Genomic DNA, 13,734 nt, shown 5'->3' with positions numbered 1-13,734 from the left:
ATCTGAAACCAGCACAGTCATCTAACTAAAAACAACCCAGGAGACATGATAAGGGCCTGATAGCCAGCATCCTATACCCTGTGTCATCACAAGGAACCCTGCTCTGAGCCCCTGAATAGTGCCGGGATGCTGAACAGACCACTTGGCACATATCAGAATGTGGCTTTTAAAGTGCATCTGAAACTTGTTTTGTTTAAAAAGAAAAGTAACTTTTTCCTCCTGTAAGGCTTCACCTTATGCTTTGGTACAGCGTTGCTGCAGTAGTGGTATTTCCAAAGGGACCAAGAAGTCATGGTCAAAAAAACCCCAAAAAGCCCCACAAACCCCCCGAGAACAACAACAAACAAACAAACAAAAACCACAACAAACCAAACCAACAAAAACAACAACAAAAATACCCCAACAAACCAAACAAAAAAACCCAGCAACACCCCAGCAACTTTATTAGAAACCATTATGGGATTAAATTGTAGCTGAAGAATGAGCTCTCTGGTAGCCAATGCTGCATACTTAACTCTTTCTAGTCAAGGCCAGCAAGACAGATCTTAATGCTAACCAAATATCTGAGATCCAGCAACTTGTCTCTTCAGAAGACCAGGTCATGATCACTTGTAATGAGATTGAATGCTTGTGGCCAATTCAGAACACGGGAATTTGGGTCCCTCAATTCTTAGCAGTCTACTTAAGAGCATCAAAGAAAGCTTCAGAGTTCCTAAGGTTCTGCATGGCTTCCTCAAATCTCCAAATTAAAACTCAGCTTTTCCACCCAGAGCCACTGGACAGTCACATACAGAGGTTATACAAAAAAAGCCCCATCCCAAACCTAAGGCATTTCCCCATAGAAATAACCGACATCAATAAAATGGACAATTACTTAGCACTGCCATCAGGCTTTAGCAATTTTTTACAATTCTGTATTACACTTACATATATGTAACATGTCACTAGGACTACACTTCCCCGTGTAAATTTTTGAGAGAAACTAAGTTTAGGCTTCAAACACACACAACTGTTTTATGAAGTAATGATTCTACTTAGAAGATGTCAGAAAAAGAAGTATTTCAGCTCACCTACGGAGAGCAGGCGCCACATGACGGCGGGAGTGGCGAAGCAGGCGAACACATCGTCAGTGCAGGCAAAGTGGGTGAGGTGGGGGAAGGTCACGGACTGGCCCCGGCACTGGCCCCACATGTACACCTGGCCACTCTGCGTCTTGGCAGCCGACGTGTGCGCAGAGTGGCAGGCTGCGATCTCTATAACTCTGAATTCACAAGCAAACAAAAGAATAAAAGCAGGTCACTCCCATTAAGAGCAAAATGCAGTGAATAATCTCACGGCCTCCTGTCTTCTGCTGGTGCAAGACATGCTTGTAAGCACACATGTAAGTAAGGATGCTTTCTGGTCATACATAGCAAAATTAAAAAGGGCTGGCAATGTTTCTTCAAAGAGAATGCAGTCAAACTTTCTCTGTGGAAAAGCATCTTGGGAGCAAGCAGCCACAGTGGCAGTAGAGCCCTGTATCTGCTGCAGCACACTGCTGACCCCTCAGCCATCTCAAGCAAAGCTATGATGAGTTTCAAGTCTCTGAGTGTCCTTGGTGGTGCTGGACAGTGAGGTGAGTGGCTGCATTGAGCCGTAGAGAACAAATACTTGGAGAAGACGAAGAAGGAAATGAGGAGGCATTAAAAAAAAATTGCCTTTTGGCTTATAATTGAAAATTAATGAAAGCCTTTTTACTTATTGGTAACACTTATAAACCAAAAAGTTAAACATACTTCATCTTCATCTTACTCATATAATTATTATTACTTACATGTAAAGGACTTTCATTTTTAAAATTAAATATTAGAACCAAACAGCACTTAAAGTTGCTTCTAAGTGTCTTTTAGCTAGGCTATGTCTCTAATTCTAAGGTTGATTTAGGACTTCAAAACTCCCACTGTGTACAGCATTACACAATCCACTGTTTTGCAGTCTGAACTACTGCTTGTTTACTTGTTTTCCAGCTGCCTGGGGATAATGGCAGGGTAACAACTTGTTTAAAGCTGTATGCACAAATCTTGCAGGCTTTATTGAGGCAAGATTTTCACTGGCACCAAGAATTCATATTCTGACCAACAAAAGGGAAAGGCAGCATGCAACATTAAAACTTGTATTAAAATCATTATTGTAACATTTTAACTGAGGCCTAAGTGTCTGGAAAAAACAAAATCAATGTTTTAAGCAAAACCACAAATAGACACAAAGAAATAGCAATGTTCAAGATCAGGCCATGTCTCATCACCAGAGCAGCGATGCCACTTCCTCACAATGACGTGCTCAGACAGAGGGTTAAGAGGGACATCTCACTTTCCTTCTTATTCACAACAGGAGGCCAAAATCAAGACCTCTGATCATATACATACATGGCTTTACAATAGCAATAGAAATAACTGCCCCACTAACCCCTCGAGGACCCAGAGGAAAATATTAAACTTGCAAAAATCTAAGCTTAATTTTTAGGCAACAATGCTAAGAAAGAACTCCTCCCTTTCTCTCTCTCCTGGGTTATGAGCCAGATTTAATAGCAGAAAAAACACAAATTGCTGATGTCCACCCTTCACTACTTCTGAGTATGCTTCTCGTCAAAAGTAGCACATTAAAATACAATTTATATTCACAGACAATAAAGCTTTTATTGTTGACTTCAAACAAACAATGAAACTACACCACTGAAGGGAAACTGCAATTAAGGCCTGTAAAGTACAGTGTGAGCCGAAGCAGAAAATAGCACATTCAGGCTCAGAATATCCAGTTTCTTTTTCACAGGGATGGTTATGGGGCAGATTCAAGCACTTTCAGTGAAAATTCTGTTCACATTTAGCAGATGAACCATTGAAAAAAATTATAGGCTCCTTCTCCCCAAAAAATAGATTAAAAATACCATAATTTTATGTAGTTCTTCTCAGAGCATGTCAACCAATGTCTGATTGCAAGACTGTAAGTATTACCTGTCCTTATCCACAATAACTGTTGTAGGGTAAGACTGGTTACTTTTATTCCCAGTACCTAACTGGCCGTATGAATTGGCTCCCCAGGCATATATCTGACCTTCATCTGTTAGCACTAATGTATGTGCATAGCCACAGGCAACCTATAAGGAATAATAAAAAGAAGAAAATCTCATTTTTATGTAATTGTAAGTTAATACAGATAGATGCATCTTATGCTATACGTCAATGCCATTGATTCTATACCAGTGTAAAAACTATAAATACAGGTGAGTTGATTACAAATGGAAGGAAATTAGATGAGGTGACTTTGAGGAAAAAATATACCAATGAGAAACCCTGGCAGATAATCTCAAGAGCAGAGCAAAAAGAATAGCTGGAAACTGAGAAAGAAGGAAAGCTTTATGACAAATATGAACAACATGCAGAAAAGTGAAGATTGCCTGCCTTGCATTGGCCTTGCTCCACGAGCAATCGCTCCAATATGAAGAGCTTACCACTGGAAAAACAGGTGGGGTCTCCCTGTCTGCTCCTCTCATCCCCGACTGACAGCCACACAGAACTGCCCCCTCCCTGTGCCAGCTCTAGTGCTCAGAGAACCCTCTGCTGACATAACTCCCCATCTCTGGAAGTGTTCAAGGCCAGGCTGGTCGAGGCCCTGAGCAACTCAGTCCAGTGGAAGGTCTCCCTGCCCATGACAGGGGGTGGAACTGGATGATTTTTAGGGTCCCTTCCAACCCAGGCCATTCTCTAAACTTACATCACTGGAAGAAAACTCTCACAGTAGGGTCTAAGGACCACACAAGGTAAGCAACAAGAGCAATCTGCCAGGAAAGAGAGGGAAGAGACAAAACTCTCCATTTTGATGGCAGCACACAACTGTGTCAACTCATAACCTCTAGCGGGAAACCCTCTTGGTCCTGCTGAGCTGCCTCCCCAGGAACCTCACATCGGATTGTTCAAAAGTCCACTTTACATATGCAGCACATGCCTCACATACAGACAGATACACAGTGGCAACACTACCAGCAACAGTCTTGCTCTGCAGGAGTTAGTGTAACTTAGTAGAGATAGATGGCTATCAAAAACCAATTTACATTGTTCAAAACTAGCTCACCTATCTTTATATGACCTGCAAAGCAGATCTACCATAACTACATATACCCCACTGACATCCATGAAGCATGTGATGTAATTTAAATTAAATAAACCTTTAAGTTATTTACTTAAAGAGAAAGATCTACAGCATGGTATTAATCAATATCAAGTAAATGAAGTGGATGGAAATAGAATCTAAGCCAAACTTGCTGGAGCACTCTCTAAATAGAAGAATAAATACAGGGGAACATAATACTCACTTTATTATATTACTATCCAACACCAGTTGCTACCAGCAAAGCTACTGTTTACATCCTAGGCACTGAATGTAAAATGATGTAATTAAATGAGTTTCTTTTAAAAGACTTTAAAAATCCACAGCTTCCCTGAGTAAATGCAATAAATACGATCCAAAGTTCAAAACACTCTTGCAAATTTTCACTGGGTTGCAAAACCAATGTTTGTATCATTTTCCTGACAGTATCCTCTTTTTTGCATAAATCAATGAAAGACTTCCAGTATCAGTCCTGCAGTCCATTTGCATACTTCTTATTAGCCAAAAGAAGTTATCAGTTTGCTAGTTACACTGGTGGCAGCCCCACTATTTGGTAAAGTGCAATAACCTCCAAAGGTCAAGACTAACCATGGAATCATACCAAATGTTAGCCAAATGCAGTGGGAGGTAATTTGTTCAGACTCCAAACACCAGTAAGTCAGTGTGGCTGGAGTGCAGTTCTGAAAGGGAAATTCAGTCTGCAAGACAGACAAAATGCTAAACTGTGGCATTTTTCCAGAAAAGAAGGCGGGGTTAATGAAGAATGGAACATCCTGGAAAGACTGTTATCTACTAAAATAACAGGATTTTTTTTTTAAATTAATTTTCACAAGGAAGAAAAAAACCAAAACAAACATTTCTAATGGTCTAGTCCTCTTTAAGTAAAATCCTGACCTCATGGAAGTCAAAGGCAAAATTCCCACTGAACTCCACAGGGTCACAGTTTCTCCCCTGTTGGCGGAGGTCCATTTTAGGACACGTGTTTTTCATTCTGACGTCACTTGAAACAAAGGGCTACCTCCTTCAAAGGCAGCATATGCTGCCTATAGGACACTTGCAGAGGTTCCTAGAGGGTTTGAGGTGGAGCAGCACACACGTACCCGCTGCACACGAATGCCCTGCAGGGCTGCGATCCGGCACGGCGTGGGCTGGTTGCCGCTGCTGCCCAGCCCCAGCTGGCCATTCCCATTGTACCCCCAGACATAGACCTTAAAACAGAGACAGGGACTTTTAACTGGTTGCTACTATTCACTTCTTTTGAAAGCAATACAACTGCTTCAAAGTTTGAATAATAGTAATTTTCTTCAATCTTTCTCACCCCATATTTTAGTACTTTATATGTAGATACACACAGACGATCACATATACCTACCTATATAAACACATATATACACGTTTCTCTTTAAAATGCCAGTTACATGTTCATCTAGAATTCTAAACTTCCATACTCATGCTCTTTAAGAGTTAGATTATGTAGGACTACAATATTTTAATATGAAGAACAGAAATTCAGTGATTCATATGGCTGCCTGCCAGCACAGAGCAAATCCAGCATAATACTTCCCTTCTTCAAAGAGCTAATTTCTCATTCCAAAATCTTCTAACAGAAAACACACTAGAACAAGTATAAACTGGAAGCTATGCACAACAGTTTGAGTAGGCAGCTTTATGCCAGACATAAGAAAAAGGGACAATACTGAGCTCTGGTAATTTCAGTGACGTATGTTCTACTGCAAACAGTCAATAGCTACTCAGTTCTAAACTCAAGTGTTTGGAGAAATGGAGCTAGCAAGGATGTATGCTGCCCAACACCATCAGCTTATATGAACAAAATGAAGAACTCTACAACCTCCTTGTGTCTTTGCAAAGAGGACAAAAAAGTATGAGAGAGATTCAACAGGTACTCCCGTACAACAAATATATGCAATGTACTTTTATTTTCTTTGTTTTCTCTTAAGATGTGTGTATATGAGCACTGAAAATTAAAATATCATTCAGTGATTATTCTCACATTCACTGATTACTCTCACACACAACACTTAAGATTCTAGTATAGACAATAATTTATTTGTCTATGAATGCTAAAGACAGCAGTGGTATAAAAACAAAGGTTTTTATGAGCAGTATAAGCAGCTACCCCTGAGGGAGTCTGGAAGGGTAAACCTTCTTTCAGAATAATAGCTCATTACTACCAGGCTTGAAATTATCTACATGCCAAGTTATTATACAAAATAAAATTCAGTTCAAATATTCACTTAAAATTTCTTACCTCTCCATTTTCCACCACAGCCATAGAGCACATCTGTCCACAAGCTATATTAACTACTATTTTATTCTGCAGACAGCTGGTAACTCTTCGAGGAATTGGTTGATTTGCTGTTGAACCAGATCCAACCTGGCCCGAGTTATTATAACCCCATGTGTATACCTGTTGCAAAAGAATTGTCATCAAGGATGGCTTTATAATGTAGAGTTCAAAGTACATATTCAAGAGAGAAAAAAGCTGTATGCAGAAAAAATTTCATTTTGTATGTGCAAGTGGATGCATTGTTTTGCAGACCTAGGAAGACACATAGGTTTACAACTGAACTGTTTCTAACAAAAACATGCCAATCTAAGTATTTATATATTCCATTCCTTTATGTTCCTCCACACAAAGGCAAGAGGAAAGATGATGGCTGCAGTTAATGCTGGAAGAATCCATTGCTACTCTTCCAGAATCCAAAGTAGAATAGCTAAGTGGCACAAATGGCACCTCAAGGCAAATTCCAGGAAACTTTCTACTTTGGCAGGTAGAATTCCTTACAGTGAATGTGATTTACGTTAACATCAGCTTTAATGCCATTAAGCATTTAAAGTAGAGTATAGCATAGGAAGGAACTGGCTGCATAATTTGTTATTACAAGCAGATGCGACACAAAATCAACGTTCTGCATGAACTTCAAAGCAGCTACACCCTAACAAGTTTCAATATTTTTGGAACATTTGTGTTGCATCAGCACTGTGAGGATTGCAAGAAGCAAGGTCTAATGCTACAGGTGCAGAGTGTTCTCCTGTTTCTCACATATGTGAATTCCACTAAGAGAAAACAGGTATTTATTCTCACTACACTCACCTCTCCGTCAGATGTTAACACCATAGAATGGTGAGAGCCACATGCAACTTCAATGACTTTCTTGTTCACCAGGTTAGTAGAGACTTGACAGGGAATGAAACCATGATTTGTTGTACCATTGCCCAGCTGACTATAAGCATTATGACCCCATGTATACACTTCTCCTTCTACAAGAAAAACGTAAAGAGCTGGCTGAAAAATCTCTGTTTCTCCAACGAGTACACAACATAAAATTACAAACTAAAAAGTCAAATTCAATAACAATATGCATACTTAAGTGTCTAAATAGATACATGTCCTTTGGGGCTCTTCAGCCCATGGGTGTAACAATGCTACCTTCTCACAGTGTTAACCACAAATCCAAAAGGATAGTATCACCATAATCATAGTAAAGGAAAACGTATTTCTGCAAGAAAAGGGATGGTGCAATACAGAAGAGAAAAGGATGAAACGACGCTCAGAGTCCCCATTTAAATTTCTTTGTTACTGACAATTGATTAGAATTTTTGTCTATGCCCTGGCACTGCTTCCCATTTTGGAAAATTCAAATAATAAGCTTTCATTCCCTGACAATATGCATATTCCCTAAGAACTATAAAGGCAAAAAATGCTACACTAAACCAATACTTTTCTGTAAGAACTGGTTAAGTCTAATTACTTTATCTTGTCAACAGCAATCAACCTTTTCTTCAGTTCACCAACATGTGAATACAAATTTCAGTAAACACATGAAACATACGGCACAGAAATATACAGCAAAGTGGAAATGACAATAATTAACACAAGAATTGTGTAACGTATCACAGCCCTCTAAAAGGCAAGTTAAAAAAGGCTATTAATGCAAATGGAGTTATGAAGAAAAATCATCAAGGATCAGTTCTGGATCTGCTCTTTGGCAGTACTTCATCATCAGAGTAAGGAGTATGAGTGTGTCAGTGAGATCTGCCAGCAACAGAGCTCAGAGGAATACAGATGCATACATTAAAAAAGCAAGTAGAATGGTCTGCCGTGAAGACTGGAGAAAATGATGGAACGCAACTGAATAGTAGTAACTGAAGTAGTAACAAGATCAAAGTAGGGTTTGAAAAACTTCTAAAAATAAAAAGCTGACATGTCATATTTGCCAATGAAAATACACTGGACTTAACAGTCCAGAATACTTATCTCAACTCTCTCTCACACATTATCAGCCCAGACTTTTCACACCTGCTGGATGAATTTAAGTGGACTCTCTGAAAAAACAATATTCAGATCATACTTTACCTTCTGTAGCAAGAACAACATGAGGGCCACTTCCATAACTCAGGCAGGCTATCTTTTTGCCACACAGGGAATCTAACCTCCGTGGTTCTATAGTGCTCTGCATGTCTCCTGTTCCCAAACAGCCACTGCAGTTCATGCCAAGCACAAAAACCTGTCATAAAAGAATCACAGACTCATAATTTAGGTTGCAATGGAAAACGTCCTCCAAAGGTCAACTAGTCCACCCTCATGCTCAGCAAAGATCTAAACAGATAGTTGACTCAAGGCCATGTCCAAAAGATTCTAGAACAGCTCCAAGGAAAACAAATCTTGCAACTCCTTCAGGATTTAACCCCTCTTACGGCAATTTTTATCCTAGTATTGAATCAGAACTTCCCATCTTGCAGTTTGTGTCCACAGCTTCTCATCCTGTCACTATGCACTTGCAACAAATGTCTAACTCCATCTTCTCTGTTCTGTGACAGTGGTAGGAAGCCTTTAATTTAAATTGAAAATGTTTCAGTAGCAAATGAAACAATCAGACATTTTTGCATGCAACTTTCTCTAGGTACTTTCTCTAGGTGTACTATCCTACTGCTGGCCTTCAGAATAACTTGATACATAACTGATTAAACATGTCATGTTCATACACACTCTTGGACAATTACCTCATCATTCTCAGTTGCATACAACACTTCATTACCAGCACTGCCAAATACACAGGCTTGGCGAATTAACTTGAGCTCTTCTGGGGAACACAGAGAAAAGATCGGCCATTTCCCAACATCCAGCATCTTCAGGGCTGACAACAGTGTTGCCTCCAAGGCCTGGTATTATAAAAAATGCTATCAAATACTTGCACAGAGAGAAATGTATGCCTTTGCATAGTAAAAAATTAGATAAATACCACCACCTCCTTTTTCAGCCACAAACCAGTATTTTAATTCTACAATACTTGAAAGGAAGACATTAAATAAACAAACAAAATATATCATGATCTAGAAAGAAAGGATCTATATTAATGGAGAAAAGTACCATGTAAGAAGTTAAACGGTTGACTACATTCATACAACTTAAGTGCTATCTTACAGAATTCAATGTACAGGATTCCAATATAAAGTGTAAAGTCTATATTCAAAATTTGAAACCTGTGTCTTTTCCCCTGGTGCTACAATTGTTGTTAAAATAAGAAACCATAAAAGAAGTCTGCCCAAGAATACACTTACCTTTGAGAAATACGCATATTTGTTCTCATGTATGTATTTTTTCTACCTCCAACTCATACAAAGATGTGAATAAATTCTAGTTTGGAGTCAGAAGCATGTTATATCAGCCTTAAGAATTTTTCAATTAGTATCACTTACTATGAAAAAATATACACAAACATAATATTAGAAATCCAAAACTGAAACCCTAAATTAATCCTAAATTAAATTCTTTAGACAAATAGCAGTTAATCACACATTTCTTTATTATATACTTCTGAGGAGGGGAAAGAAGGATTGGCCATCTTCACAGGAAAAAAAGTTGTGGTTTTGATCACACCAGTCCTTTCCCCATCTCCTCACAGCAAATAACTGACCAACTTCAGCCAAATTGGCAAGTGAAAGGGAAGTAAGATTCTGCTGACACAATAGGCTTAGCAGCAGGCAACTGGACAAACAGACATTATGTTATGAAATAAGTCAGTGAGCAAGTAGGTCCAAGCTAATCCTAGCAAATGCTGTTCTCTGTGACACATAGCAGGGTCATAAGGGACGAAGGACCAGAATCCATATGGAATCAGTCTTCGTTCATCTGCTGTTTGCAGAGTAATTTTTCTATGTCAAGAGGCTACCATTTATTCTACAGAGAATTTTAGGCCCTCTTAAGATATGGATAAATACTGAAAGCATCACAGACTACTCTTCCAACTGCATCAACAAAACTGCATCCCACTTCTGCTCATGACTGAAGAAGTCTGAGATTCAAAAAGACAGTCAGGATGTCCTTAAATTTTACAGATTCCTTTATTGGAATAACATATAGGTTTCTTTACAATGTGGGCTCTAAATTCCAAGTGCTCAGTGGGTCAGAACCCATTCCTCTTAAATAGAAAAGTTGTTTTTCCTGTAACCTCACTCTACAAAGCATTCATGTCCTGCCCTCATAATTAACAGGTTAAAAAAACCCCTGAACTGTAGCATTTCTTAACACTAAAATAATACACTGAAAGAAAAAATCCCCAACTACTCTTATAAAAAGCACTCAAGGAAATACTTATGATACTGATCTTTTTTTAAAAAACAGAAAGAACCAAAACTTTATCAGACAAAAAAGTATCCATAATCTAAATTCTGTCTCTGGAATTATTACTTACACTCAACTCAGTAAGAGATATTCTTTCACCTTTCAAGACTTTCTCCCTTCATACACTTCTACATTATATTTTATTTCAAAAATATGAAAACCAGCTTGAACTCTTAGCCTACCAATATTTATATCCCATAAGTGACCAGTTCCCTCATTATATTGCACAAAGTCACGAAAGGCAGACTTAGACATGAATCTCAGATGCTGTATGAATATATTGTTCTTCTTATATTTTGTGGATGACTTAAGCGAGATTTCTTCTGCTAGTATCATTGCTTCTACCTATAGCTTTTGTTTTCTGTCCACCTTGAAAACTACTTGCATGTACTAAGCTACTGCTAAATGGAACCTTTTGAGCAGAGCAGTACAGAATTCTCAATACAAATCAACACTCTGACCTTGGCACTGACTCCTTGAGGAGGAGGTTCATCCTCCATATGGATTTGTATTTGTGTCCCCCTGCAGAGAGAGAACTGTGGTTAAAATCATCATATCATTTTGCTGCAACAATACTTTCTGAAACTATACACACTTAATATTAAGCCAGAACTATCTTCTTCTTTAGGGTGAGAAAACAAGAAATACAAAGCTCACTCAGTTTTGCTTTTATACACAATTGTACAATGATCAGTTAGGCAGACCCTGCTCTTCTGTATTCTTACCTAAAATACTAATCATTGGACAAAATATTTCTTTTAAAACAAGTAGGAAAATCAATCAGATTGTGATTGGAAAGAAAGATGTTTTATGAGCACCATACTCCAACGCCCTTTTATTGCAGTAAAAATAAATCGAAAACGTTGCTGACAGAATGCTTTAAGACATTTCTTTCAGCAAAGAAAAAGCACACCTCAGAGAATTCAATTTCTGGCTTAAGCTTTCAAATGCTCTTATTCCAGTTCCATTCTGAAACCAATGTTAGAAAAACATTTGTGTCTTTTCAGGTTTACTGAGACCTCCTAAAAAATTCATTCTACTTCAGAAAATATTGTCAGCTCTGTAAATTACCTGTATAATTTCTACAACGTACATTATCAATAGAAACAGATTTTCAGACCAGATGTTTCTTCACAAATATGCACAACTCTACTATCCTAAAATTATTGCCTAACATAAAGCCATGCAACTCTGTTTTCAATAAAACTACAAAAATGAGAAGCAGCTCTGAAGCTGTACAAGCCACTTTCACCGAACAATTATGGAAGTTGTACACATCATTTTCTTTGAGGTACATTGGTTCAGACATAGCTAAAAATCTGTTTACTTCTTACATAAAATTACATGTCTGTAAAATTCTGACTACAGGCAGAATAACATCCAACAGGCAGAATAACATCCAACAAACAAGTTACTGTTTCACTGAGTTAATTTTCAGAGTAATACCACACTAAAATAAGTATCAAATGTAGCTGCATGAAACTACCTTACTACTAAACATGTCTCTTATGTGAGACTTCACGCCATAAGACCTAATCCAATGACACAAAATACCTCAAATTAGTATGACTTAAGTATTATAAATGTTAATAATTCAACAAATACAATGTAATTTACTGAATAAACAAACAAAAATTATTTTCCTGAAACAAATGAAAACCTGAACAACTACTGCAGCTCGACCACTGAATATGCACAACTGTTAAGCTTAAGCTTCAACAAAACCCACAAATCTACACACACAGAGTGTATTTTATACACCTAGTTTGAGACTTTAAATGATGAATTCAGCTCCTGTGAAAGTCCACATTGACTTTGAGCTCAAGGCTCAAACACACAGCAAACTGAAATAACTAGAAGCTAAGTTATATTTCCCTTCAACTGGAAAAGACTCAAGGGCTGACTCAGTTGCCTCCACGTCAGCACCTGCTGCTATTTGAGATGACCTTGGGATCCCCGACACTGAACGGCGCTGGCGGATACGATACAGGACCCATGGGATATCCATGTATCCATGCCAAGCTCGAGCAGCAGCTAAGAACTAAATGGCACCAGACAGTTCTGCCTGGGCAGCTGAGCAGAGCCCTGAATAAGAACACACAGCCATTTATCAAGCTTCACACCTTCATGGAAATGCGGCAACTTGCTGAACTCTTGCGGTTAAGCAGTTTCTTGTTTTCTTCAACATACTTGTTCAAACATCAAGAATGCAACCAGTTAATTTTGTGCACATTATCTCTCTTTGAAGTAGAAACAATATGCCTAATCAAGGCCTTTGCCTGTACTACTGAACTGGTTGGAAGCATTTAATTTCAAGTATGCCAGTAGTCCTACTGTGAAACTGATTATCGAGGCTATCCAATATTTTGCAGCATCCATTTCCAGCATTCCCTAGCAATGCTGACATATGTTACCCACTTCTTGGGCATCCTTAGCCTACACTCAGGCCCCCAAGGGAATAATTACTAACTATGAATTTTCTAGGTTAAACAAATGTAGAATTCCGTATTTCCTTCCTCAAGCCACTTGATACAAAACTGATACCCATGATTCTTCAGGTTCTAGTACTTCTCTTCAATTGCATCTGTTCAGACAAATGCATAGTTTGACTTTAAAAGCAGTTGATTTGTTAGTATAAAGATACATCAGGATCTAACCACCTCAGTTACCTAATAGAAGGTGCTCCACTTCACCACTTTTCAGATTCCGCACAATTTTGTTCCAGCTTTTCAAGAACAAAGATCAGTTACATGCCCTCACAACTCAAAAGTTAGAACATGCTTCATCTTATCTAAAACGACAAGAAAATTACCCTGCAAATGCATTTTCAATTTACACTGCAAACAAGGACACCTTATTTCTGAGCAACCCCATAGGAGCACATGGGGTGACTAAAATTATGCCAGTTTATTCTTTTATTCAGATTCATGTCTTCTAATAAAAGT

General features: G+C 38.4%; 1 protein-coding gene across 2 annotated transcripts in view; it reads right to left on the bottom strand.

Moving 5' to 3' along the window:
- RCBTB2 (RCC1 and BTB domain containing protein 2) overlaps nucleotides 1-13,734 on the bottom strand; it is a 32,344-nt gene that overhangs the window by 12,681 nt on the left and 5,929 nt on the right. The window contains exons 2-9 of one of the 2 annotated variants that reach the window (XM_032099750.1): nucleotides 11,251-11,311; nucleotides 9,169-9,327; nucleotides 8,522-8,672; nucleotides 7,259-7,425; nucleotides 6,413-6,571; nucleotides 5,244-5,351; nucleotides 2,991-3,133; nucleotides 1,071-1,261 (exon numbers count right to left, since the gene is read on the bottom strand). In XM_032099750.1, coding sequence (XP_031955641.1) covers nucleotides 1,071-1,261; nucleotides 2,991-3,133; nucleotides 5,244-5,351; nucleotides 6,413-6,571; nucleotides 7,259-7,425; nucleotides 8,522-8,672; nucleotides 9,169-9,327; nucleotides 11,251-11,289 — 1,117 coding nt within the window. In that variant the 5' untranslated portion in view covers nucleotides 11,290-11,311. The remainder of the gene's footprint in view (nucleotides 1-1,070; nucleotides 1,262-2,990; nucleotides 3,134-5,243; nucleotides 5,352-6,412; nucleotides 6,572-7,258; nucleotides 7,426-8,521; nucleotides 8,673-9,168; nucleotides 9,328-11,250; nucleotides 11,312-13,734) is intronic. The other variant, XM_032099751.1, reaches the window with a different exon arrangement.

The sequence above is a fragment of the Corvus moneduloides genome, chromosome 2 (assembly GCF_009650955.1).
Source record: "Corvus moneduloides isolate bCorMon1 chromosome 2, bCorMon1.pri, whole genome shotgun sequence".
Taxonomy (NCBI): Eukaryota; Metazoa; Chordata; class Aves; order Passeriformes; family Corvidae; genus Corvus; species Corvus moneduloides.
Note: the sequence above shows the minus strand (reverse complement) of the source record. Positions and strands in the feature narration are given on the sequence as shown.